The 27,003-nt window shown below is 39.9% G+C and overlaps 1 protein-coding gene across 3 annotated transcripts in view; it reads right to left on the bottom strand.

Moving 5' to 3' along the window:
- Window positions 1-23,483, bottom strand: part of THSD4 (thrombospondin type 1 domain containing 4) — a 307,576-nt gene extending 284,093 nt beyond the window's left edge. For 2 of the 3 annotated variants that reach the window (XM_075763902.1, XM_075763901.1), the window contains exons 1-2: window positions 23,147-23,483; window positions 2,267-2,374 (exon numbers count right to left, since the gene is read on the bottom strand). In XM_075763902.1, coding sequence (XP_075620017.1) covers window positions 2,267-2,295 — 29 coding nt within the window. In that variant the 5' untranslated portion in view covers window positions 2,296-2,374; window positions 23,147-23,483. Of the gene's footprint in view, window positions 1-2,266; window positions 2,375-22,884; window positions 22,904-23,146 lie in introns of those variants that run through there. The other variant, XM_075763904.1, reaches the window with a different exon arrangement.
- Window positions 23,484-27,003: the final 3,520 nt, after the last annotated feature.

Genomic DNA, 27,003 nt, shown 5'->3' with positions numbered 1-27,003 from the left:
CCTGCAAAATGACATCATCAGGTCTGTCTTTAGCTGACCTGCACATCCCTTTTTTGAGTGCTCAAGTGATCTCCTAACTATGGTCAATGAAAACACAAGCCTCAAAGCAGGCAGAACTCAGTCTCCAACAGGCCCAGCCTACATCCTCTGCAAATTACATTTAACTTCCTTTTCAGAATCTTCCTACCCACTCCCTGCTCCCTTATGGCTTCTTCTCCCTATAATCCCTCAGAGCATGTCAAAAAAAGTTTAAACTTTGCATAAGGAAATGAATGCTTTCATGCTCAACAGAAGGACAGAATTTTTCTCATGAGTCTGAATGACTACTATGAATGCATAAATTCTTCTGAAATCATGCACAAGGTTGGGAGTTCTCAACTGAGTGAGAACTGTAATCTTCAAAGCAAATTACTTACCAGATTAAAGTTTTTGGTTCTAAAATGCAAACTTTTAGTATATCTGTGATTACTCCGTGCCAAGCTTTTCCTGACCATTCTTTAATGAGGTTGCACTGTAATCACCATCTGTATGTACATCCTCAGGGACGATGAAGCTAGGTTTTAAGTTCGCTTCTGTATCTGCAATTGGATCTCTCAGAAACAATGGTATCAACGTACTCTTTCAAACACACAGGAAATCTGCCAGTAATACTTAAATTATCCTGAAGTAAGCCTCTAGCTTCAAACCAGTGTGCAGCAATTTAATTTTTTTAATGTTATTTCCCTCAGCAGCTTGCTTTGGCTAACTTCTCTGGACTAGGCTTTTTTATTTGTCATGCTTGACTAATGTTAGGCCTCCCAAGCTACAAAAATAGACTTCTCCAATTTCAGTGGGTTTGTTTCAGGTATTCTTACTGTGCAGAAAAGCCAAAAAGAACAAGTGCTCCTTAAAATGAGGCCAAACTTTTCAAGTATACATAAACAGGTCAGGTACCAATTGCAGCTGATTGATGGCTGTTTAACTCAGGTCTCTGTGTAAGAGCCTTGCTGGTACAATCCAGGCTCTCACAGTTATGGCACTAGTTGGAGCCAAGTACCTAGTTTAAAGCAAAGTTAGGCTTTAAACTGTCAGTTTACTCAAGTTGCAAAGAGTAAACATGCTCATGTTCTTTTACTGGCAATACCAATTTCTGTTTAACTAGGAGAGCACAGAGCAAAGTGAGTAGTGAGTAGCAAGAAGTAGTTTGCTGTTTAACACCTCATTTAGGAATACCTCTCAGAATTCTTCCTCTGTCATTGCAGTGAGTATTAGCTCTCCATGAACAAAGCTGGAGGGTACCAAAATAGATCTCTTGCATGGTTGCTGTCCCTTAGAAGGGCTATCATGGCCAACTGTGGATTGTCCAGAAAGAAGTGAAAGTATTTTACCCAAGTGATTAGTACTGACTAGTGCAGTATGGCTCTTGTCTCATATTCCCGACTTCCTCCCAAATGAAAGTCTGCAGAACAGCCTAGGTCTGGGACAGCATGGGAGGAGCTCTGCAGGGAGAACTCTCAACAGGAAAGTTAACACAGGTAGCATCAATAATGTGTGACAGATCCATTTTGATATGTAATCTGCCCTGGAATATTAGGGGAGTGCCAGAATTGCAATTCAAAGATTGATGTATGAAATTCCGAAGAAGGAAGGTTAGATCAGAGGTGTCGCTGACAGTATCTCCATATAAATGAAAGAGCATGCAGCTGTCATTCCTCACGGGAGGTGAACTTTTGTTCACGTAGCACCACAGCTGCCTGTTTCCTCTGAATCTGCTTGCCCAACTACAGAACTGGACAGACCAGCTTAGAAACAGTTCAATGTTTCCTTTGTCAGGAAAGCTATTTGAAAGGTCTTTCCTATGTTTGCCCACTGGCAAGCTGTTTCAGGAATGCATAATATAAACCCCTGAATGAATTGCAGCACAGGTAGTAAAACATGTAAATCAGTAATTTAAGCCTAGTGACTGCAGCTGTACAGCCTCATCAAAAAAAAAAGAAAAAAAAAAAAAAAGGAACTTCCCAATCACATATGCCATCACATTGGCACACACTAACAGATGCTCTAACCATAAACAAACACTGAGAACTTTCTTTTTTTACTGTCACCAAACAATGCTATGCCTGGTATGCACGTGCTTGATTATTTGGTCTTTGGACAAGATTTTTATTTATCTTCCTAGGATATGAACACTTTTAACACCAAAGCAACAGACAGTCAAATTGCTATTTACTGCAGTGTGTTAAGAACATATTCAGTAAGATTTTAAATGTTTTATTGCATCACTTACCTCAAAGAAACTATTAACCTGTCTACCATGATCTTTTAATGCCAGGTCTCTTGAAGTGGAAAATACCTCTTCACTGTGGTACAGCACAATGCCGATCACACACAAACCCTACAGAAAAAGAAAAACATTTAACACTGCTTATTCAGTATCTTCCAGGATGTCTATGAAACTGGATACAGACCTACATTAGTCATCTCTACCTCAATTCTTGGGACTTTGCAGCAATTCAAACTGGAAATCCAGTGTACGTTACATGAATAGACCAGACATACCCCATTTTTTGCAACAGGACTTCAACAGAGCCAAAGTGCTTTGCTGAAAGACCATGGGATGCAAATTCTCGATTTGATTCCCAAGGATGCAAATCTGATGTTAAACTTACTTGCCTTTTTATCTCACATTCTTGGTATGTCACTTGTATCACAATAAAGAAAACAGCTTTAAAGTTTTGTGTTATTAGAATTCATAGAACTGAAACTGGGTTACCAATTTCTATTGTATCATAATATTATGAATACACTCTCCATTTTGTGAGCAATGCAAGGATGATTCTGTTGTGAATGCTCATACAATCTGCAATAAAAAAAGAGTGGCATTGTCCCCTCTCTATGACAGATGGGAAACCCAGCCACAATGAAGTTAAATGCCTTGCCCACAGTCATGGAGGAAATCTGGGGTTAAACCACATTCTGAACACAAATTCAACTGAACCTTATTTCTAAGTACTATCATTGCATCATGACTACTGCAAATGCAGAGAAGTCCTACCAGCCTTTGAAAGGATTATTACCTAGGTGCACTCTCATTTGTTTGGAAATATTCTCAAACATTCGGACATCTGTGGAGTTCTTATTTTGATAAATTTGTAATCACGTCTCGGACACCTAAAATGCTGCACCAGAATTTTCAGGCAGGAAAGAGATCCTTGCAGTAGGGAAATACAATACAAATTGAGTGGGGCAGGAGGAGGTTGTGGAGGAAGAAGGGAGGATAAGAGGAAATAAAACGCTATTAAGACTGAATCTAAATCCATACATTTCAGAACTTGGTCAACTGCTGTCTGTATCTTGCCATCCTTGAAATGCAGTGGAATGAACAGAAACAAGAGAACATTGGTGTTGATAGATAAAGAGCTCTCAATTTCTGTCAGGTAGCCAGATAATTAAAATCTGCCTACAAAGGGAAAAGACTTACAAGAACTTAAAAAATGTGCAGTTAGATAAAGTACTGATCCTGCTACTAGAAAGCGTGGATTGTTTGCAGGTAACTGGACAAACTAAATATTCAGCCCCTCCCCCCCAAAAAAATCAAAGGACAAAAAATTTAGTTTAGGAAATCAAAAATACTTCTAAAAACTTTAAAAGAAAATTCCTTTATTTTTTTAATTAATTGATTTCTTTTAATTGAACATATTAAAAGTTGAGTATTTGGGAAAGTATAACAAAAGTTCTGCACCTAACAGGTTTGAGTTAGTCATGAGGAAGAAAGCATGAGGGCTTAGCTAAACTTCATCCTTTCTTTCTGCAGTTCCATTGTTGTCAGTAGATCCAAGAGGCTTTCTCAAACTTATTCACCAATTTCACAGCTTAATGTTGTAAAACTGTTTTTTAAAAGATGGGTAGCACTTCTGAAAACAGATTTTTAGCCTAGATCTCCTGCAACACCTTACACCATTTGAGTTTTTAGCACATAGTATCAGAAAATGGTACACTCCTTTAAATGTTAGGCAAGTCCACGTATACAGCACTAATGCAAAGCATTTAGATACCCTAGGATACTATTTACTAACAGACATTTTGAATTGTGAGAGAAACAAATGTCTCACTTCCTGTAACCTGACTCTTAATTACCAGACATACTGAGGCAATAGTCTTTTATATCATTTATTGAAAATGGAGGATATGTATGTAATGTGGATTGTAACCAACACGGTTTCAAGTTCTTATCATTCTTTGTTTTTCCAGATGTACTCTCTTTCAGTTGTTTTCACTCCACAATAATAATTTTATCCAACATCCTTGTATAGAGGGGGACAATCTCAGCAGAACATTGTTACGGAATACAAACTCACAGAAAGAGAAGTGTGCAGTACCTAATCCACTTTGTAAATTGCATCTCATTTGAAAAGCAGAAAAGATACTATTATATAGATCTGGTTTTGCAAAGAAGCAGGGGAGGGAACTCTGGTGTTTCTGGAGATTGTTCTTTAAAAGAGTGCTTAAAGTTCATGCATATGTTTTCAATTTTTTCAGTTCATCTGTATCTTCATTGTCAATGGCAGATTGCATTACAAACTCAACTTTCAATAGTATTTCAATGCCTTTTTCAAAACACTTCTTACTGTAACTCATAGATGCATTTCTTTTGAAATATCATTTATAGTACACAGTGTAAAAACTGCTAAGTATCTAAGTGACTTAAGAGCTTGTTTTCAAAATTATTTAAGTGCTTAGGTGCTTACAGCCTATTGAAAGAAATCTCATTCTGGCAGTAGTGTTTTTGATAAGAAAATGTGCAAATGTGACAATCATTTTCCCTCCAGAAGGTCCAGGGCAAAATGAACACCTGAAATGGCTAGACAGTTAACACTAGGATTAAATAACATGGATTTTGGCATGGAAACTTTCAACAGCCTAAGGAGCTGTACTATGTGCTAGTCACTGCAATAAGTCTTGCAAATGTAAAAGTCAAATTACCTTCCCACAAAGGGCTTAAAAGCACTATGGACCTGCCTAGCAAAAGACTTTCTAGTAACCCTATTTACAGCAGAATAGATATTATCTCAACTGGAACAAGCCACACTCCTGTACTGCAGCAGAGTTAGCAAGAGTTTCTCCACAGCATTAAAGTATTTGACATTTCAGCAATCTTTCCCATTTCACCTCCAAGTGGGATGATAACAACATCTGTGAAACTGGGTAGGGGAAAAAACAGAAATAATACACACACACACCCTCCCCTCCCTCCCCCCCCCCCCCCAAAAAAAAAAAAGAAAGAAAAAAACCCCAAATCCCACCAAAATAAAACAAACCGACCAACCCACCACACAGGATCAGACAGAATTCAAACCTCCTCTCCAGAACAACCATGGCATGACAAAGGGACATGTGTTTCATTGCATATAATAAAACGTGCATCAGGTCACAGAAAAGGAGACTGGATAAAAAGACCCTGATTAAAGTCTCCACCCCTTTCACACTGAAGGTGAGTGACCTTCAAACTGCTGCTACCAGTCTCAGCAACTACAGTACCAAGTCACGAGCTAATCATAACCATCCATTGTCCTGATATTTCCTGAAATTTACTCTCACACTTACTTGCAACACTCACCGTAAAGAAAAGAGGAAGAAAGTCTACTGGGAAGTTAACAGTGAGATTTCTCCCTTGGCTAATTAACTTAAAGAAATGTCTTCCTACAAAGTGCTTTGAAAATTTGCAGAAAGCCAATGAATTAGTTATCCTAACCTCTTAAATATCACGGGACCACTCACATGCAATTTTTCATGTGACTATACCCTTTGTGTATTGTGAGTGGATGGGATTTCACTTTCACAAATTCCAATGTCATTTTAGCATCAACTTATAAGTCCTGCTGACTCACATATATCCATCCGCATCTATGTACTACCTGTAACAGAAATTTCTTAACATTTGCATATGTACAGTGCCTATTGAAACAATCCAAGACCCTCTATATTAACTCATAACAAGGATGTAAGATACATCATGTGGAAGCATATGCTAACACAACTAAGTTCAGAATTGCTCTGAGCTTTTAGCCTATTTTATCTTGTTGACTTAAATATATAGCAAGCCAACTTAAATTTCCTTCAATATTTATCTTTCTGGTTAGATTATGTATCTTGCCAGCTACTGACAATGGCAACTTGAAGTATCTATGAAACTTGAGCATGATTCCAAAGTCACGTTTCCACTGATGTATGAAGGTCTCTTTTTCTATTATTTAGGGGAAAAATCATGAATAAATAATATTTAGAAATACTTCAAGAAAAATATTATACCCTTTAAGATTGCCTTTGAATCTCTTGCCTTGCACATTGATAAAGTATAGTGTATCTATTAATTTAGTTGTTCACACCTATTAAACAATGTTCAATGCAAATCCTTTGGATTGCATCCAAAATTCACTACGTTCACAAGACTTTGATAAAGCACCTCACAGTGCACCAGATTTATCTAGCTACACAATTTGTGCATACATCCAACAGCTTGGACTGCAACTGTTGACACCTACCACCAGAGTTTTAATCTCTTCAAATATTAACTACATTAAAACACACACTTGTCTCTGAAAGTTGCATGACAGAGAAATCTAGCATTAGATCTGATGAAAAGTTCTGATGCTTACACGGAGCAAACATTTTCATTAAAACAAAAATTGCAAGTTACTCCACCTAACCCTGAAGGTGCCTCTCTGTTTTACTTTAGATGCTTTGAAAACTTTAAAGTTCTCTTTCTGGGTGTGTCCAGAACTACTGCAGTCCAAAAAAGTTCAGTGCCTGTCTCCAATCTAAGCTTGATCAAGATCCAGTAGTTTTCATTTCTTTGCCTATACTCTCACAACGCCCCCCCCCCAAACCAAACCAAACAACAAACCACCAAGAAAACAAAAAAACCCACCCCAAGAGTCCAGTAAGTATACTCCACAAACAAAAACGTACACAAGGCACATGATCAAGCCTCTTACGTTCACAGGTGCAACTACCAACTGTCTTTTAAACATAGCCTCTAGAATCATCTGCTTTTGCATAACAGCTTGGTGACTCATGCCCCCCCTGTGATAGGCAGCCATGACTCAACAGTCTCTGCATGAAGCAGAGGGGCACTCCCTGGTGCCTCAGGGCCACGCCTTATCCACTGCCTTACTGACTAATCTAGGTGAAGGTGCCCACACTTCTATGAAGTTGTGCTTCTACACAGAAGCACCAAAGACCATAAAGAAAACAAGAATTGTGAGGTTGAGGGCCATTCTGGTGTTGTCTGAAATTTTGGTCCCATTTCTAGAGCTCTTTCTTAATTCCACATCTGAAAGAACAATTTCAGGTCATTTCTTTGGACTTCAGTGGAAAAATGTGTAACCTGATTATTTGGCATCCAATTGTATAACATTTAATTGTCCTCTGAAAATCTAGGAGACAAACTCAAAGTTTGTGAAATGTAACAGTGGCCATACATATGATTTCCCAAAATATGCATTCATAAGATGCAAATTTTGGCTTGTAAAAATAGTATTATGCTGGAGGGTGCCACAATTCAAACAATTGTGCTTCAGTCTTTGTTGAAATACATAAAATTTAATTAAACATCTAACAAGGGTTGTGACATTAATCTTGTAAGTAAAGGTGAAAAGCAAGAAAGTGCTCGTTTATGGGTTGTGAGCTACAGTCATATTATATATGACCAGTAGGATTTGTTTCTTTAATTTTCCTCTAAATTTCATTTTTCTTAATCTTTGTTCACAACACTCATTATGTATTTGCTGAATATGCACTAGTAATAAAAAAATCATAAAAGTAAAAATATGATAACAAACCTGATCTAAAATTCACTAAAGACCTCAAACTCAGTAATAAGCTTACATATGGATTTAACACCATAGTAATAGGTTTGATAATCAAATAAACTATATTGTTGTGGCATGAATTATGACATATAGTTAGTTAATTGAGATCAGTTGCAAAGGAAGTGTGCTGGAGTAGCAGTGCTAAGTTGATTAGTAATTCTGATATGATTTATAACTCTCAGATCCTGAAAAGGTAGTTTATATGGAGATCAGATTTATCCAACTTAAAAAAAAAAAAAAAACCCACAGAAAACACAAAATAAAATTGAGTGCTAGAGAAATTGAATTAATTGTTCTTTTTTAACTTTTTTGAAATAACCCAGAAAGATGACTCTCAAGATTCAGGTTGCACTGAAATTGCCATTTTAGTCTGATTTTCCCTGCTCTTTCACCTTTTGAAAGTATTAGCTAATTCTTACAAATGCTTACTTCATTTAAATTTCTCAGATGTGGTTTACAGGCAGAGAACAATTATGTAAAAGGTAAAATGAATCACAAAAATAAGATCATATCTCTCTCCAAATTGACAGAGATATTCTTGGGATGTAACTGTGTGGAAACTACTGCAAATCTATCTTAAGTTCATTTCAAGATTTCAGATTGACAGGCTGTGCAATTTTCGCCAAAGCCCTGGCATCATTTTTAAAAGTGTGCTTAGTAACTACAATTTTTAGAAGAACGATCTCTTATGTTGACACTATAGATAGACAATCTCACTTCTAACTGAACAATGTTTTGTCAAGAAATCACAGCGCAAAGTGCATCTTTCAGTTCTTGAATCTATGTTGCCTTCTACAGCAGCAGTCATTTTAGAAAATGTTACTAAGCTCCAAATTAGGGACCTATAGAGCTTCATCACATCATTGACCTCTGCCTGACTTTATTGTGTTATTTTCTAAGGACACTGTAAAGTCAAAGTAACATTTTCCACAATTTTCTATGAAGTAGTAAAACCAGATACTGCATTTTACTGAGAAGATCCCTCAACTCTTCAAAAGCCTTTGTAGGCAGAACAAAAGGAAACTAGAAAACACCTCCAATAAACAGAGGATAGCCCAACTGGTTGCAGCATGTATTTAGTATTGTATTTTATACAAGTTAATTGGTATTACTGCTTGGGGGATGGATACAAAATATGCACTCATGCATCTGTAGGTATATAAAAAGAAGCCCAGCACACAATTACCAAAGTTAAAGTAGCCAAGTCACATGGTGGTTGGTTTTTTTACCTTCCCTTCTCCAAGCAGGCTACTACAGGAATCTTGATACCAGCTTGTCACCATTTACTGATTTAAGGAATTCCAACTCTCGCCATAGCTGTTCTGTATCATTAGTGCAGAACCAACTGGATAGACCTTGTAAGTATGTGAGGACCTGAGCAATTCTGTTCTCGTCTGAAAGTACTTACTCAATGCTAAGCTAGTATATTCTACTTGTGTCATGTAAACGTGGCTGCAAATTCCCTTTGCTCACAGATCCACTAATAATCATTGCACACACAACAATTAAGAGCAGCCTGTTCCACACTAATCAGCCCAGAGAACTGAAAAGTTCTAGCAGTTTCAGCATTTGAAAACTATGAAAGGTGCTACTTATCACAGCTCTACATATTAGAAACCATCACCACTTCTAACAAGACGCATTCCATATATTTTCATACATTTTGCTCTCCTTTTAAAGAACTTTTTTGCTACAATCTGAGTATTCCAAACCAAGGATGTTCTAAGAGGGAGACGGAGATTACATGTTAAAGACCCTTTTTGTAAAACAATCTTTCTTAACCTTTCCATAATCCTGATCAATCCTGAAAAATACATGAGTTTCTCCAATATGTAGGCTTACAACAGCGCTTAATTGGAGTTTACATCAAGAGGTAGATGATGGTTCTGAGGACCTACCATCTTCTGCATGGAAACCAAGGACCCATCAGCCTCACTCAGAGAGTTATAACAGATTCTATTTGAAAAGGTCATGGAAAACAAATATTTCAGCAAAGCTAATTGGAGGCACATGTACAAGGAAAGTATCACACAACATATTTCAGCAATATAATCAGCTATTTCTTAGTAACACAGCTGGTAGACACCCCTCATCAAGTAAAAATCACATATATTACATAATTATTGTGCAGTTAGAAGATACCTTCCTTTTGCAAAGAGAGAGAAAACATTGGGTTTTAGCTGTCTGATGAGAACATCTGTCTGGCAGAACACAAGTCTTTTTTTCATTTTTTAAAGCACTTACCATGAGAATTAACTTTCATGCTGTTCAATAAACATGGTAACTACATGCCCAGTCATCAATATCCTCCACGTAGAAAAAAAGGAACAAAATATAGGAGGCTGTGCTTCAGGGAATACATTTTTTTGGCCTGAGTATTACGCAACATTCTACAGCATGCATAGGTGAAGATCAAGTGTTCCTGGTGACAAGGTACCCCTCAAAAGAAATATTTAATTTATTGGTAAATAGATGTGCGTATCATTAGCCTACCACAGCTAACTCTCCACATGGCTCCCACACAAACAGAAAACCTGATGTGAAACTGCCCATTCTCTACATTAGGGCTGATTCACACCAACAGCATAGTATAACGAGCTAGCAATGCTCTCTGAACATGCAGAAATGTTTCTAACAATATAAAAATCCTGAAGTTCATAGCTGTGGTTTTCTAAGGAAGAAATTAAATAGTAGATGAATGCTTAAATCTACCACTGTCCTCAGAAAAAAAAAAAAAAATTGGTGTCCCTGTCAAGATGAACACGTGCAATCCCAAAGTATTAGCTTTCACAAAGTTCCATCTGTTCTGCTTGCAAGATTTCTGAGGTGCTTGTGGTACCAGTGTTAGAATACAACAGGGAGGAGAGTATGCAATGGGGACTTGAAATCTTTGCTTGCTTATTCAAAAACAAAATATTTGCTTTGGAGTATCAGTGGAGGAAACATCTCCCTGCATAAGTAATATCTCCAAATAACAATACTTTCTGGGAATACTCATACATTGTTCCAGAACAGACAAGTCATAAAGCTGTGTCTGTACAGGGACACTTTGAAAATCAAACTAAACCACTTTTAAAATTTGTTAGCCAACCTCTAATGGAAGACTTCTTAGTCCTTGGAAGAGATCACTATAGATTATCCAAGTTAATACAGGGAATACAGTCTCATCAGGATTGACTAAATATTTCTCTTCTGGGTAGCTATTCATATCTACAATTGTCAGAGATGCTTAATTTTCTAAAGTAAAACCCTATGCAGTGGAACAGATACTAACTGGAACACGTATCTATAAATATAACACAGGCATCCATTGAAATTACCATTAAGATCCTTGGGGCTCAATTCCAGACTTCGGCTACAGTGACTCCAAGGGCTTCTGTAGTATTATTCTCTGTGTACTGAACTATAAATGGGATAAAAAACCATTCCCAGGGAACTTCAGAGATTTCTATGCCTGTTTTGTAGTTCTCTGGTTTGGGTTAAGCATTCTTGAATAGAACTTTGTCAAAGAACAACAATAAAAAAAGAAATTTTTTTTAAAAAACAACCCCAAACTTATTTGTTAGTACAGGTAAAAGCAAGGCAATTCAGTGTCAGCTTATTAGCCCATCTACTTACAAAGAAAATACATTTATAAATGGATATGCCAGGCCACAGCCAAATGAGTATCCCTCTCCCGTGTATTCTGGCAGCAAAGGAAGAATGTCTTGGTAGTCCAACAACTATAACACTGTGATTCAATGCAGTGCTGCACTGCAGACCACTGGCTTCCTACTCTCTCCAGTGGAGATTAATGTGGGCACGCATCCCAAAATAACTCCTCAAACCCTTTCCACACAAGTTTTCATGGGCAAGTGTTTTAACATACATTTCAACACTCCCATAACTGGAGGCAAAAACAACAGCAACTATCTACTGATGTACATTTTGTAGTAACCAATGTCCAAAAAAAGTGACATGGGCTTTTGTAATAAACATTAAACGTGATGAAAGTCCTCTTCCCTTCGGTCCTCTCCTGCAGTCAGCAAACCCAACTGCTTTATTTTGGCAAAAAGAAGATATTTCTTTTTTCCTTCATGTAATTCCCACCTGAATTGAGCTGCACTGAAATAAGAGTGACTAGCAGTGCTCAGCTAACAATATTGCTGCAATCTAGTTGTCATGAAAGAACTGGGCAATGGTTTTAAGCCACTGTACTGTAATGGGGCATGAGGGAGGCAAACGTGTACTGCCTTCTTAAAAGCTCAAAGATTCAAATAGAGTGTCCTCTTATATTTGGGAGAATCCGGGCACTAAACACCATCTAAATAGGTACAGTATGAGAGCAACACAGGGTTTCAACTGGCTAGTGGCCAGATGCCAGGATGGAGAAGCTTCTCAGGAACCCACATGGGGATATGTTTTAGGGACCACTGAAAAATAAGTGACATATGTCCAAAAGAAATAGTGCTGTGATGCTATGGCATTCAGATAAATGCTAAACATGCCTTTGCCGAGCAAAACATAACAAATCAACTGCCTAGGTCTGTTCTGAAGGAAATTCCATATACCTTGTAGCAAGACTTGGGTGCTTTATTTTTAAGAGGCAGTACAAATAACAACTGCTAGACCATGGAGAGAAACGCAGCTTACCACATAGCTTAGACATCTTGCATTGTGCATGTTAGAGTCTAGGCTCCTGAAACATCTTGAAATGAACTAGTTATAGAAGAGTGTTTAACTTACTTTGTTATTAAGTAATACTATAAGAATGATGAGATTCTAACTTATTTCTCATTAAAATCCTCTGTGATGTTAAGCTCCCCATATACTGGTACAGAAATGCAACAGTGGAATTTGAAGATTTACTGTTTTCTTCTATATTCCTACATAATGATGAATAATAGGTCTAATGAGAGGTCTTACAAGAGCGCTGTGAAATTAAGTATTTCTTTCATAATTTCGAAACAGAATACCAGGGACTTTAAACTCAACATGAAACAATAGATTACCAATGGATCTCTGACAGGCAACTGGAAGAACGACAATAAGTCATCTTGTAAATCTTTTGCAAATATTAAATTCTGCATGCAAATAAATAAAGGTATAACTCAGAGAACACACTGAAGAACTGTTTCATAGAGTTCTATTTAGCTTTCATCCACAATAAAATTTAGATGAGGGCTCCAGCATAGTAACATAGTCATTGAAAATCCTTATTCTCTGTGCCTGATATAAACTGAATCTTACAAAAAGTTTGCTGTTACAAAACTGGGTAGGCAACTAAGATAGTAGGATCAGATGTCAATTGTGCTGTTAAGCCTTTACCATTTAAAGTGGTACATTTGCAGAGGTGCATCTCTTCTTCATGGGAAGAAGATATTAATGGGGATTAAAAAGAAAATGCTAAGTTACCCAGCTTTAATTAGTTAACTAGTAAGGATGACAAACAACAGTATCGTTGTGTCTTTTTAAGAATGAGAAATGAAAATTCATTACAATTAGTGACAGCAAAAGAAATGTAAAATTCATATGTTCTGAAATCCAAAACCAATTTATGTACTCAATTCTACTCCTTGAGATTGAAGTCACTGAATATAATTTTCCTGAAGTCCTTATTCAGTTCAGGTTTGGTTCAGACTTCCAGAAATATCCTAACACTTGTATCAATCATACCTTCATGTGCTGAATCCTTCAGCCTCCTGCATTTTAAAACCAAACTGCATGATCCTTTAAGGGTGGGGAGCAGGAGCTGTTTATTCTTATCCTGTCAGTTTGAAAGGGATTTTAGACATCCTACAAATCTTGTCTTGCTGCTATGCCTAATATGCTCTGGTGGTCTAGATGACAGTATTTCAGTCCATTTAATGTAAACTGCATAAACTGTTACACTCCTACAAGAGATATCAGTCCTTTACACAAAACCACAAAGACAATCATACTTTCAAGGAATCTCAGGCTATCAATCACTGAGCAGCAAAGTTGAAACATTTCACTCACTGCAGATTAAAATCTCCCTATTAGGAAATAGTTTGGCAGATGCTGTCCAGTGGCCTGTGAAGAATGAGTTTATGGTTGGCAGATAAAAGATACTAACCTCACTGAATCACCAACAACCTTTGTCACCCTTGCTAATAGTGTTATGCAAAAAACTAAACTAATGAGTCAGGAAGACCGTATTCCTTTTGACTTCCAGTCACCCCTTCCAGGTCAGGTTCTAGTCTTGAGTTTTCTTACCCCATAAGTAAATCTGCTACTGCTTTCAAGAGAGGTTTGTCTGACAGTAGATCTAAGACTTAACTGTGTAATCTGACTTTGAAAGAACAAAATTGACTTTGCTACTTGCACAAGTCATTCATTGGAGCTGATGCATACAAGTACCCACTCCCATAGCTGCAAAATCCAGAAGGGTTAAAGAGAAAAATCAGTAAGAAATACCATACTTCTCTACAACTCCTGCATGAGCTCGCAAAGAAAGGCAGGTTAATGGAAATCTCCTTTTTAACAAAACAGTGGAAACCAGCAGTACAGCTAGTCACAGCACAGTAAAAAGGTGACTCTATCCAGCCTCCCCATTTAGCCATACACTACGTTATTCAGGATAAGCTAGCCTATTCGCAATCCCATCTTGCAACACAGCAGTTTGGGCAAAATTATTACACTTAGTTTTGAGGGACCCTTCACCTCACAGCTCAACAGCATACCTGGATTAGGAAGATGCCAAGAGCAGGAAAGCACGACTACCATAATACAGGTCTACCAACTGACAGCATATACAGCCTTCTAGCTGTATCTAAAATCAATGACGACTTCAAATTAAAGTATTATTTTCTGCCAATGTATAACAAATGTTTTAACACATAAACATCTTTGCTCACTATCTCTGTTGATCAGATGTAGCTTAGAAACAGTACTTAGTAGCAGTAGTTTCAGAGTTGGCAGCCATATAAGTCACAATAAAATCCATTCTCACTTTTCACTTCTCTTTTCTGACCACAATAAATGACAAATCTAATGCAGTTTATCAAACTCATCTACAAGGCAGAAACCTCTGCCACCATCATACCATGCTTAGGGAACTTTTGTAACCATTCTTGCTCAAGCAAAACTATTCAAGTGGTTGGGACTTTGCCTAAGTAAAGTGAGAGTGAAGAATTCTGAATAGGGCCCTTACTGAGTCAGGTAAAAGAAATCAAAGGTCATCTCTTGGCAGTAGAGCCTGAACTTATTTGTGCTCGAGGGCAGTTTATTATAGTGCACTGACCTTCACCTGACATCACTTAATGCTTCAGGCAAAATATCTGTGTGTCTACAAACTGAAAAATGGGGACTTAAAACGTGAATGAGACACTTCTTGAATTTGCAAGATAATAAGAACAGCCAATTACAAACTGCTGGCAAAGAAAAATAAGTAGCTTCTCCAACATTGGACTTCTGTTGCTGCTTTAAGTAGTCCCTATGCCACAGGCAGAGCATGCAAGATCAGTGGTGATATTTTTAAAAAATGTGACCAAGTTTTGTATTTTTTTTTTTTTTAAATCAGAGTCTACCACTGTTGTGCATACTGCTTAAAGTCAGGAAAGTATCATTTGATACAGTGACTTGCAATCTTCGACTTGAGTACTCACTGTTGGAGATATGTGAAGACTTGCTGAAATGAACGCAACTCAAATGTAATCACTCCTTGGGCACTACTTGACACTGTGTTTCCTGGTTAAGCATAAAATTTGTATGGTCTGAGTAAATAGGAATTTTGAAAAGCCCTTCTAGGGCTTTAGGAAAACAGCAAAACAAAAAGCAGAAACAATCAAACCCTACCTTTCTGAACCTTCAATTGCCAACAAGATACATTTGGAAACAGTTTCTACCCCTCGTCCATTTCAATGCAGTAGAAACAATCACAATTTAATCACAAGCAGCATGTTTCAAAAGAAGTCAGATCAGTTTCTGTCCAATTCTAACAGTATGAAAGCAGCACAGGCATTTTACTCCTTTCATGCCCTCATAATTCAAACTGCATAGGGATATTTTTCTTGTTTAAAATACTTATTAATTATTATTATTATTTAAATTTTAAACATGCTCACAAACTATCAGTCTGCAATCAGCCCTGGTATGATGAATTTGGCCAGCAACAAATATAGGCAGAAGGGACAGCTTTATGACAACTGATTAATTACAGCAGCATTGTCAGTGCCTAAGTAATAAATCTGAACCTGATCCTGCAAAATTGTAAACATTCCTACGAGAAGCAACAAAAGTACTCCAAACTCCTTAATGCCAATGTGAGCAAACCCCTGAACTGTGGAAAGAGAGAGAGAGAGAGTGTCTTTTTGATGTGCAATATGCATTAGAAGTACAAGCAATGTCTGAAGTAGTAAAGGAATATAGGAAATTGCATTTTTAATGGCTGCTTATCACTACAAAAAAATGAAACTGACATCTTGCCCTAGCCCCCACGTTTCAAAACATGAACAGTTTTTCCTGGGTCGTCAAAGCTGAACAATACTAACAGTTAATGGTTAACACACACTATTCTTTTAAATCCTTATTCTTATGCTGTTCTAGTTAAGTGCTTAAATTCCACGTACAGACCCTGAAGATCTGAAAGAAGGTTCGCCCACTGTTCCACACTCACTTCCCCAGTTCATGTAGCTCCATGGAACTACAGGAAAATGAGACAGAGCTTTCATTGCTGCCAGATTAAGTAATTGCATCCATTCCATATAATTTATAACCCTTTTGGGCAGCTTGTGTCATGGGATGTCATTTATTGTAATTAGGCAGGGTGGGATTGGACAGGCTCTTGCTTCTCTTTGCCAATCTGATAAACAAAATCATTTCTTCTTTTTACTTTCATAGAAACTACATGTTTTAGATAAAAATAACCAAACAAAAATACAAGTATAATATACAACCAACTATTAGCAGTCTGATGTTACCAAGCCAGGACTACAGCAATCACCTTTACCATGGAAAAAATTCAGGACATCTGAAAACTTTCCAAGTCAACATTTAATCTCAGATTATTCTCAACAGTTTTGCTGAATTTGCCATTTAGAGATAGGTTTGTCCTTCCATGCACTTCTCTCCAGCTAATCCAAATTGAGTATCAGGAGAATCTGCTTGATACAGGATTACAGATTTTAGTCACAGGATATTCAAGTATCTAAGTGACATTTTCCTCCTGGGGGAGTAGTATTCCACACTCACATATATCGAAGTGATCGAGCAAGGACAGGCATGACAAGTGTTTTTCACCAAGAAGTAGCTTTCATGAAGAAGGGCTTTCAAAAATGGCTTCTTTATCCATCCTCTTCCCAAAACAAGAGCAGAAAAAACACATTCCAACTTGGGTATCATGACTCACATAGAAGGCAATGAGCAGGAATCCACACTACTTCCACACATCATTACAGACCGTATCCTTTGGGCAGCCTTCTCCTCCTGTTCTTTTATCTCACTAGGCCATGCACCCACAAAGGACAGACCTTGCCCCACCTCTTGGGCAAGCAAGGTCCCAGGTATCACGTCAGCCCTGCTTCTGCACTGACAGAGACAAACTTGGAAAGATTCCGCTGACTACCGGGTTTTTCTGCTAAACTTCATTCCTATACAAGAAGAGGTCAATACAACCCTCAGACACAGATAAAGAAAGTTCACAAGTTGAAAGTTCTGTTGTCACAACTGTTATCCCTTGAATTTTACAAAAAGGGATTTTCTCTTATTTATTGTAATATTTTAAGAAGATTGGGGTTAGGACAAAAGCACAATTAAGTAAGCAGAGTGAAATCAACAAAAATCCAGTTAGAAAAGGTAGCTTTCTGAAGAACTGTATTTCTCTCTACACTTAATCACATATAGCTATGTATAACCTGTGAGTTTATAGCAGTCTTAAAGAAAGGGGAACACAGGATCACAGTTACGATCAAGCGGATCCTCTGCAAAGGGTTGAATTTGATCTACCAAGTCCTATAATTTAAACATCTTTCCTTTGGTACTGAGAGAGTCTCCCAAAGGCCTCAGTTCCAGGAACCGACTGTACAACAAGCATAACTCCCATTAAAAGAACAAGTTAGTAACTCTTGTACTGTCAAAGAAAAGACTGCAAAGGCTCTGAAGGGCTCCAAAAACATGAAGTCAGATATATTCATTTTAGCATTTCAGGATTTGTAAGCCAATCTAATGATTCTACGGCAGACCGACATCCCGATTCCTACACCCTCCATGAGGCAGTACTGCACACTAACAAACTGCCATTGCACCACAAATGTAGCTTCTGTGACTGCTAAATGTCACCACCTGATCAGTCACATTTATTTCCAGATCTCTGAAGCTTAGCCATTTCTTTCCACAAATCAGATGAAGATGTTAAATATATCTGTATCGGTAAAGCCTCCCTCCCTGCTCCTTGTATAAATACATTATAACTTGTTGAATTGATTCTCAAAATCATCAAAATTCACAATTGTTATGTTGTAGGGCATTCCCTGTTCCTGGTGAAACAGAATTTCATTTTGATTTCTGTTTCACAGACAGTTGTGCTGAAGTGATGATATGGAAAAATGTTTGAGGAAAGGAGGGTTCCACACTTTAGGCAGGGCTAACCTCCAAGATTGCAGTCATATCAACACTTAAAAATTTTCATGTTTAACCAACTGATTAATGCAAACGAGGAATATGAGCCAATGTCTGAAAACAGTTGCATTCACATGTTGTGTCAAGTCGTTCTACCAACAGAGAATGAGCCTTTACCACAGTTCAGACACAGCACTAGTCCCACTGGAGAAATAAAGAACACTGCCTACTTGTAAAACCAGGAGATACACAGAAGTAGTTCCTTACATGCGAATGCAAACATATCAACAGATGGGCTTTAAAGAAATACTGAAATGATGGTTTAAAACACCACTAAGATTTCACGGCTGAAACCAGTGGTTATTCTTTCCAATGACAAGAGCACATCACATGGGAATGCCTTGATCCAAAAGCCACTGAAGTTACCGATAACCTTTTCCTTGACTTTACTGGCCCTTAGATCAGAGCTTTAAAGAAAAGAGATAGTGGCTTTTGCACTTACTGAGAAAAGAATCTACAGAACTGATGAAAAAAAAGTTATTTTTTAAAATAATTTTTTCCATATAAGGAGTATGGAATCTTCCTGTGAAGGGAAATTCCAAAACCAGGACCAAAATAAATGCTGAAGTGGGATGCCAAGTAGTAGCAGCCCAGCACTGATGTGAAATAGCCAACAAGCAAGTCCTTAAGCTGTGATTTGAAGAAACACAGTAATAAACCTGTGAGGCACACACTACATAATTTGTTTTTGTTCACATAAAATAGATATTTTTATTCCAGTGCTTTTTTTTTTTTTTTTTTTTAAAGCCTAAAGCACTTTGTATGCAAATTATGTTCAGGATATTTAACACTTGGCCAGTATCCTGTAATTATCATACCTTGTTCAGAGATAAAGGAAATGGAGCAAGATGCCAATAAGACTTGATCAGCAGCACACAGCAGGTCAATGGTAGTGTTGAAAACAGAAGCCCACATTCCAGCAATTCACACATATATCACCTAACCAACAGATAAGGTTACTTTCTCTCACACAGATCATATTGAGATCATATCAACATTGGAATATTTCTAATGCAAGAAAGAGTTCCTGCCAAGAAGCCCCACATTTCATGCTTGGTACTACCATTTAAAAAAATATGAAATGGATGTCTGTAGATGGCGTTGATAAGTGCTGATTGTTCAACCGCAACTAAATTTATGAACACTGACCCATCTCTGGGAACGCCATAATCCTGCAGGGAGAAGCTACACAAATCTGATGTGTGACATGACAGTCACAAGTCCCCAAGAGAAAAATGGGTGGGACAGAACATTCCAGGAGGACATAACTGAGTTGTTTTAAATTACAGAATTTGTGTATGTTATTGTCAACTAACACAAAGAACAAAACAAAAAAATAATCAGGCAACACTGAAGCACACAGTTTCAGCTATATTCCCTTTGTACAGAGTAAGATATGAGGCCAAATTCAGTGCCCATCAGATCGCTCTGTTAACCAGTCTTCTTTATTTATATCTGCTTACCATCCCTCTAATTAATCTTCTAAACGAAGAACTAGACTATGCATTCTCCCTAAAAATCTAACGTATGTAAACAGAATTTTCTAGTGTAAGGTACTATCCGGAATGTGAGAGAAGTTATTTAAATGCAAAACACACAATAATCCACTCTTACTTAATCTACTATAGATTAACAATGCAATCATGTCCATTGATCACATATTTAAACCACATCTATTCATACCTGAATTAGCTTTACAATTACCTGATTCATCCTCCAACATGCATTTCTATCAAGTTAAGCTGCTTTCTGCAAACAAAAAAACTAATAGCTGAACTGTGTATGTGCCTACTTAAGGGAACAAGACTTTTAATAGAATACATTCTCCTGCTAGCGCTATGACCATCAAAAGCATTTCACAATGCTTTGCCTATCTGCAGTGGTAGAAATTATACTATCAAGGTCCAAACTATTTAAGATGTTGGTCTGACACAGTAAGTTTTCTGCTTTTATTTTTTTCCTACTTGCAAAAAAATAACAGCCTTCTAAAACTGAAGCCTGTTATGATAATACAACACTACAGGGGACACAGTTAAAATTGCTTATGCATGGCTGACTTTGGAGTTTCCTGGTTTTTTTAAGTGTTTAACCATCAAACCTTCATCTTCTCTAACAGAACTCAAAGCCCATAGAAGCCTCTATGCTGATTGCACTTAACTGTAGATGATAAACCTGAGTTTTAAACTAAAAAAATCCAAAGTATCACTACTAAGTGTCCGACCAGCACTTCTTCGTCTCCATTTTCGGTACAATTACCACTGTGAATGGTCTGAATATCACACGTCTGATGTCACATCACAGAGAACTGAGACTACTATTTGGAAAAACAGCTTTTCTGCTGTTATTGTCTGCACAGAATCACACACTCAGGCCAATGTAAGTCTTCAAGATGATTCTGTTAATTTTTGTTTTGCTTTCAGGCTTTGTTTAATGCACGTTTGCCTAGCACAGTTATTCAATTTGTTCTACAGCAAAAGCAAAGGTTTTCTACTGTGATCATAAAACTCATCACTGCCTATCAGCAACCTAATTTAATTTTTTGCAATTAAATCTGCTGGAGCTCTGAATGAACCTGTCGTATGAAGATGAAAAGAGAAATCATGCATCATGCAACACTTCCGAGTGCTTCTGAGAATTAGTCAGGAATCAGAAGTTGCTCCTTGAATTCCGACGGAGCTGTTTCAGTTTAGAGTCATCATCAGCAAGACTGGGGATTAGCCCCACTCCTAAATAAAACCTGACGAGCTATGTTCAGGGTACAATTATAACAAATAATCCATGTTTCCTACCTACACTCACTTTGAAGGCCTCTATATGATAACCCAAACCAGTTGACCTCTTATTTCTAATTTGGCTAAAAATTCTCATTTTACAGCAATTTTCTCCTTGAAAGGCAGTCTCTCCTAATCAACTTAATTCCATTTTCCCACTAGCTTCCCTGGGAGAGAGGTGATGGATGCTTTCCTGAAGCATCAAGAATTGCAGCTGTCTAATGAACTTCAATTCAATTATCAAGTTTCATTTTAAACCCCTGATCATACTGAATGAGCAGAAATCACATCAACGAGTACATTACTACTAATTTTACACCAGAAAGGAGTCCGAGTTGGCAAGCTACAGCTTGATAGATCAAGTTGGTAAAGACTGCATTGGCAGCTCCACAAACAGCACTGAACTCGTACAAACTTGGGCTGTTTTCAGTTCCTGCTCTTGCCACAGAAGAGAAACATGCACAGCAGACTGACAGAATAGTAAGAGCCCACTAGGTGAATGTTTCATCCATGGCATTATACCCTTGTATTAGCTACTTAGATAGTAGCTAATAACTAGTAGCTATCTAGTTACTCAGTGATTTCTGATTAAAAAAAAACCAAAACCAAACCACACTGATTCAACAGCAGATGATCACACATGAGTTACAAATATTTCTGTAACTTTTGTTGGCTATTCAGACTGTTGAAGCACCGACTTAGATCTGTCATCTACGCTAGCAGGCATCATTATGCCGCTACATGACCCATGTTGTACTGACATCTTGAATATGTTTTGATGATCCCTTGATTAAAAAAAAAAAAAAGAAAAAATACAGAAAAAGGTGACAACACTGGCAAGAGATACGAAAGAACTCCTATACAAGAAGTGACCAAAAAAGCTAAGAATTCTTTACCTTGAAATAAGGGATAGCAGAGGTAGATAGATAACAAAATAAAACAGTTCTGAAATAGCACAAAGATAGTGAGTAGAGAACAAGCATAATTCATTTTATAAGGACTGAATGGTATCAGACAGTAGAATTAAAAGAAGCAAAAGGAAGTAGTTTTTCCACGCAACATATTATTAACCTGGGGAACTCACCGCTGCCAGATTTTCTAAACTGTTCATGCTTCTAGCACAAAAAAACATTTGGCCAAATTAATGGCAATTGTGTCAAGGGCTATTAAACATACAAGTGCGAAGACACTGACAGTTGAAAAACTGTAAAGCTATAGCTGGAGGAGAAAAGGTATTCTGAGATTGCCCTCTGCTACAGCCTATACCCCTGTAGCCTGACAACTGAACAAGAACAGCTCAAGTGTTGCTAGAATTTAAGCACAGGGGAGAGCCTAACAAAGCCAGAAGCAGGAGAGCGCGAAGAGAAATACCAAACGCCAAACACACACAGTTCATGCTTCAGACACTGTGCTTAGATAGACCAAAAGATCTGGCCAAACCCGAGAACAATTGCGACGCATTCTCCGTGAGGAAAGTTATTCGCTTTTACTCTCTCATACAAACTGTTGGATTCAGCTCAGATTACGTGCAGTTACTGCTTCTGGTGGGACACCGAGAGAAAATGAAGCAGCTCCTTACACACCCTCTGGATGCAGCCCCTGGAAACCGAGCGTGCAAGGAAAACAGCTTTGAAATGGCTACTTACACAGCCAAAAACCAGGCAAAAACACGAGGCGCAGGAATCTCGCAGAGCAGACGAGAAAGCTCTCCCTCAGCCAGGAGAGAGTGAAAGCTCCTCGGGCCACGGCTTTGAACGCAAACCCAGACTAGAGCAGCCCTCACCGCGGCCTCGCAGCTCCGGCCATCCCCGAGCCCCAGCCGCCCCGGGGCACCGCCGCCCGGCCGCCCTCTCCTCGCTCCCCGCCCCCCGGCAAGGCGCCGAGCCCGCCCGGCCGCTCGCCGCCCACCTGGCGCGGGGCTCTCTCCTCAGGGCGCTGCCGCCCCGGGGGCGGCCGGGCCTTGCCTCACCGCGCCGCTCCGCGCCGGCGTCCCTCGCGGCGCACGTCCCGTCCCGTCGCCCCACGACGAGGCACTTCTCCGTGCGGGGAAGGCGAGAGCGCTGACACCCGCACGGCCTCCGGCGCATGGGAGGCGGCGCCCCCTCCGCCGGGAATGCCGGAGCGCGGCTGCAGGGCGCCCCGCAGGACCCGAGGCAGGTTCCCGGCGGCTTCGGGACTGAGGGACAGCCTCTCCCCTCGCTCCCGCCTGCCTCCCGCGCAACGGGAACGGCGGCGCGCTGCCCGCGCCTGCTGCCACCTGGCGGCCGCGGCGCCCCGCGGAGCCGGCCGGGACGCGCCCGGGCGAGGCGCGCAGCCGCCCCTGCCCGCCCGAGGGAGGGAGGATCGGGCCGGCACTACAGCGTTCAGCCCTACTGTTCCGCCGGGCTCGGCCGCCGCCTGCGGGAGCCGGGGGCAGGCGGAGGGGAACCGCACCTTCCAGCGGCGCCGGTGCGCGGACGTGCGGGGGGGAGGGCGGCGTACGGCGGAGGGGGGGGGGGGGGGGTGCCTGCGGCCGTTGGGCACGCGGGGCACCCGCCGTCGCCCTGCGCGTCGCCCCGCGCTGACTCCCGCCTTCCTCGGCGCGCGGGCGGGAGCGCAGGTGGTGCCGCAGGCGGCGGTAACGGGCGAGCAAACCTCAGCAAAGCAAACCTGCCCGGCCAGCAGCCACCGGCCGGAGCGCTGCGCACCGCTCCGCACCCCTGCGCGCAGAGTAACGGCTCTGCAGCCAGCGCCCGGACAGGTGCTGCCGGCCGGGGCTGCACAGGCCCCGGGACTTCGCCCGGGCGGCAGAGGACGGTCTCCACTAACCGAGCCAGTCTGCACCTCTGCAGTGTATAGAATACAGCATGTTATATGCTATATAACTTTTCCAGTTCCTGCAGCCTTACACAAGGGCGCTAATGCACCCTGTACTGCTGCCCTCAGATGCTATGAGAAAGCATGAGAGAGACAACTGCCACCTTCCTGCTCGCTGGCTGGATGAAAGACCGTCTGCTTCTAGCAAAAATACAACTAGAAGACAACGCATCGTTCCTGCCAGTGTTTGCCCAGAAGTCTGAGATTTGAAACGAAGCCAGTAACAGTGATACACTGGCATTGTGAAAAGCAAACCACAGACAAGCACAGATGAGTAGGATCTTTACTTGATAACTTTTGAGTCAGCATCTAAGGAAAAAAAATTGGATTTGTCTCTCTGTTCCTGCTTTATATTAAGTGTACTGGACTTAAGATCCCAAAGGGCATTTATTTTTATTGAACAGTGCAATAAAGTGTCCAGCATGAGCTCTATACTGTAGAACGAGATAGTCACTGGCAACAGTTCATTGCAACATTTAGTTTTATGCTTTAAAAAAAAAAAAAACCACCAAAACTATGATTCTCATGCTGGAACTGACCCAACCAGGTGAATCCATTTGCTTTAAAGCACAGCAAAACAGGTTGTTTTTTCTTGGCAACATGTTGGGCTCGATTACACTTGAACCCTGCCGAACCAGTGAAAGATGATGTGTTGACTGTGCTATTTGTTGCACCAAAAAAACTACTCCATTCCCAAGCCCATGTATGGCAACAGGCTCTGTTACAAAAGATGTACTGCAGAAAACTTACTTTTTCCTGTATGTTCACCAGGCAATTACCACATCATAGCACTCCCAAGCATTTTCAGATGCCTTGTGGGCACCACAGCAGATCTTGGTTGTAACAAGCAGTTGTATACAGCTGTACGTTAGAGACAGGCAAAGAAAGGCTGCGTTATAACACTAAAAGAAGGGTAGCTGTGCTACCTCCAAGAGATCGAGGTCTCACTTATAGTAAGTAAATGGGTTTGGAAACCGCAGATTTAATCCAGAGAGAATTCCTCCAGTCCCTCCCGAGTTATACTTTGGCTTGGTATCAGGTAAACCTGTACCTCTGCTTCAAAAGCTGGACTGAAGCCTGTTTGGCAGTGGTAGACAATCCAGGAGGAAGCAAATGCTGCACTACTCTGGCCGTGATCTAATGAAGTACATAAATAAGTGACTAATTGCTAAGCCAGGTAGCATGTGGGCAAGAATAGCTCTGGCAGATTACAGTAGTTTCATTCTAACTGCTGCTACAGAGTAGATGTTCTACTTAATCTACTCTGCCAATTATACGACTACTGTTTGCTTCCGGGAGACACAACTGCAGCCCGATGGGCTAGAAAAAAAGAGTTTCTTTTCAACAGCAAAGACCTAAGTACTTGGGTATTAATAAATTAAATAATGTACTTAGCCAACATGGTGGGATTGCTCTGCTTGAGCCAGTTCCTAACTCCTGATATAGAGGAAAGATTACTTAACCTATACCAGTCTGAAAATTAGCTACAGAACTTTATCAGCCCTCCGGGGGAGGAGGACTTGCTTCTACATTAAGGGAAGTTGAACAGCATTAGCCTCCACCCTGGAGGTCTCAAAGGCCAGTTCAGCTGGGTGCCAATAGCATCAGAAGAGGTGGAGCCTTGGTACATTAAAGCAGAGACCACAAGAAGGCCTTCTGAAAAGCCAAGGAATGTACACTTGTCACTGTTTTCCATTCCTGTTTCCTTTGCTGCCTTTACTCTAATTTCCTTAATATCTCTCTTGTATTCTATTTGACTGTCTTAATGATTGCTTCATCCCAAGGGCTAAAGCGGAGTCCTATCTCCATCTCCTCCTCCCTTTGGTGACAAACTGTTCAGGGCAGCATGCATTGTGTTTTCCAAGCAGTGCAAGAGGAAGTTACTGTCATGCTGCTGAGGGGGAGAGGAGCAGTCCTTCCCGCACCTTATCTGTGCATCTCGGCAGCTGACACTCAATTTTTTCTGAACAATTGCAGAGCTACAAGTCTTCCCTTCTAATGACATTGCAATGGTATCTGAAGTCTTTCATGGTCTCACATAACAAATGTGGCTGGCTAAGAAAACACCCCACTATACTCAGGCTATTGACTGCTCTTTTCTAAGAGGTGGACATGAAGGCGATTGTGAAATAGCATCATTCTTTTAAGTAAAGAACAAAACATAAATGCTTGAAAGAAACCAGCATTCACTAAGAGATGAAATGTAATTTTTCCTGCAGTAATCCACAAAGGAAATGCTTGTTTAAAGTTTTACTTTGCTAGCAGAAGATGCAGTAGAAAATAATGCATTTGAGGCAAGTATCAACTCACCAAGCAAAGAAAGATCTGGGTGAGGACAGGAATCAATGTACTTGATCATTTGTTCAGCACATGGTGATCCAGTCACATCTTGTCTCCTCATGTGAGGGCAGGGATTGCCACCAGCACCACTCACCCAGCAAGCTGCAAAGATTCAGGTTTGAGATGCAAGAGGTATCGGGGTATTTTTTACTTCCAAAGCTGAAAGACTTCCCTGCCCATGGGTCAGGTCTTTGGCCAGCTACCTCAGTGAAAGAATAGGAATCTATTTCAGTTGGTTTCATTAAAATTCATTGGGTTACAGCAGCCTGGAAACAAGACATTAGTGTTACTTTGAAAATTCAGACTAGATTACAGCATAAAATGATAAGACTGGCAAACAGATAACAGGGTAGAACAGGGGTCTGAACAGCTGCTTGCTAGTCAGGAAGAACCATCTCGTGCTAACAGCGGGAATGAAAGTGTGTGAAAATCCCCATTGGGATAAAGGAGAAGAGAATCTGAGAAAAAAGATCAGATTGTGGTAGAGTAGGAAGCTAGAGTTTCCCTCCCTTTAATTGTTTCAGCTACTTATTATTTGTTTCAGTACTTCTCTGTGAGCCACTAATTGT

This window comes from Balearica regulorum, chromosome 12 (genome assembly GCF_011004875.1).
Source record: "Balearica regulorum gibbericeps isolate bBalReg1 chromosome 12, bBalReg1.pri, whole genome shotgun sequence".
Classification (NCBI taxonomy): Eukaryota; Metazoa; Chordata; class Aves; order Gruiformes; family Gruidae; genus Balearica; species Balearica regulorum.
Note: the sequence above shows the minus strand (reverse complement) of the source record. Positions and strands in the feature narration are given on the sequence as shown.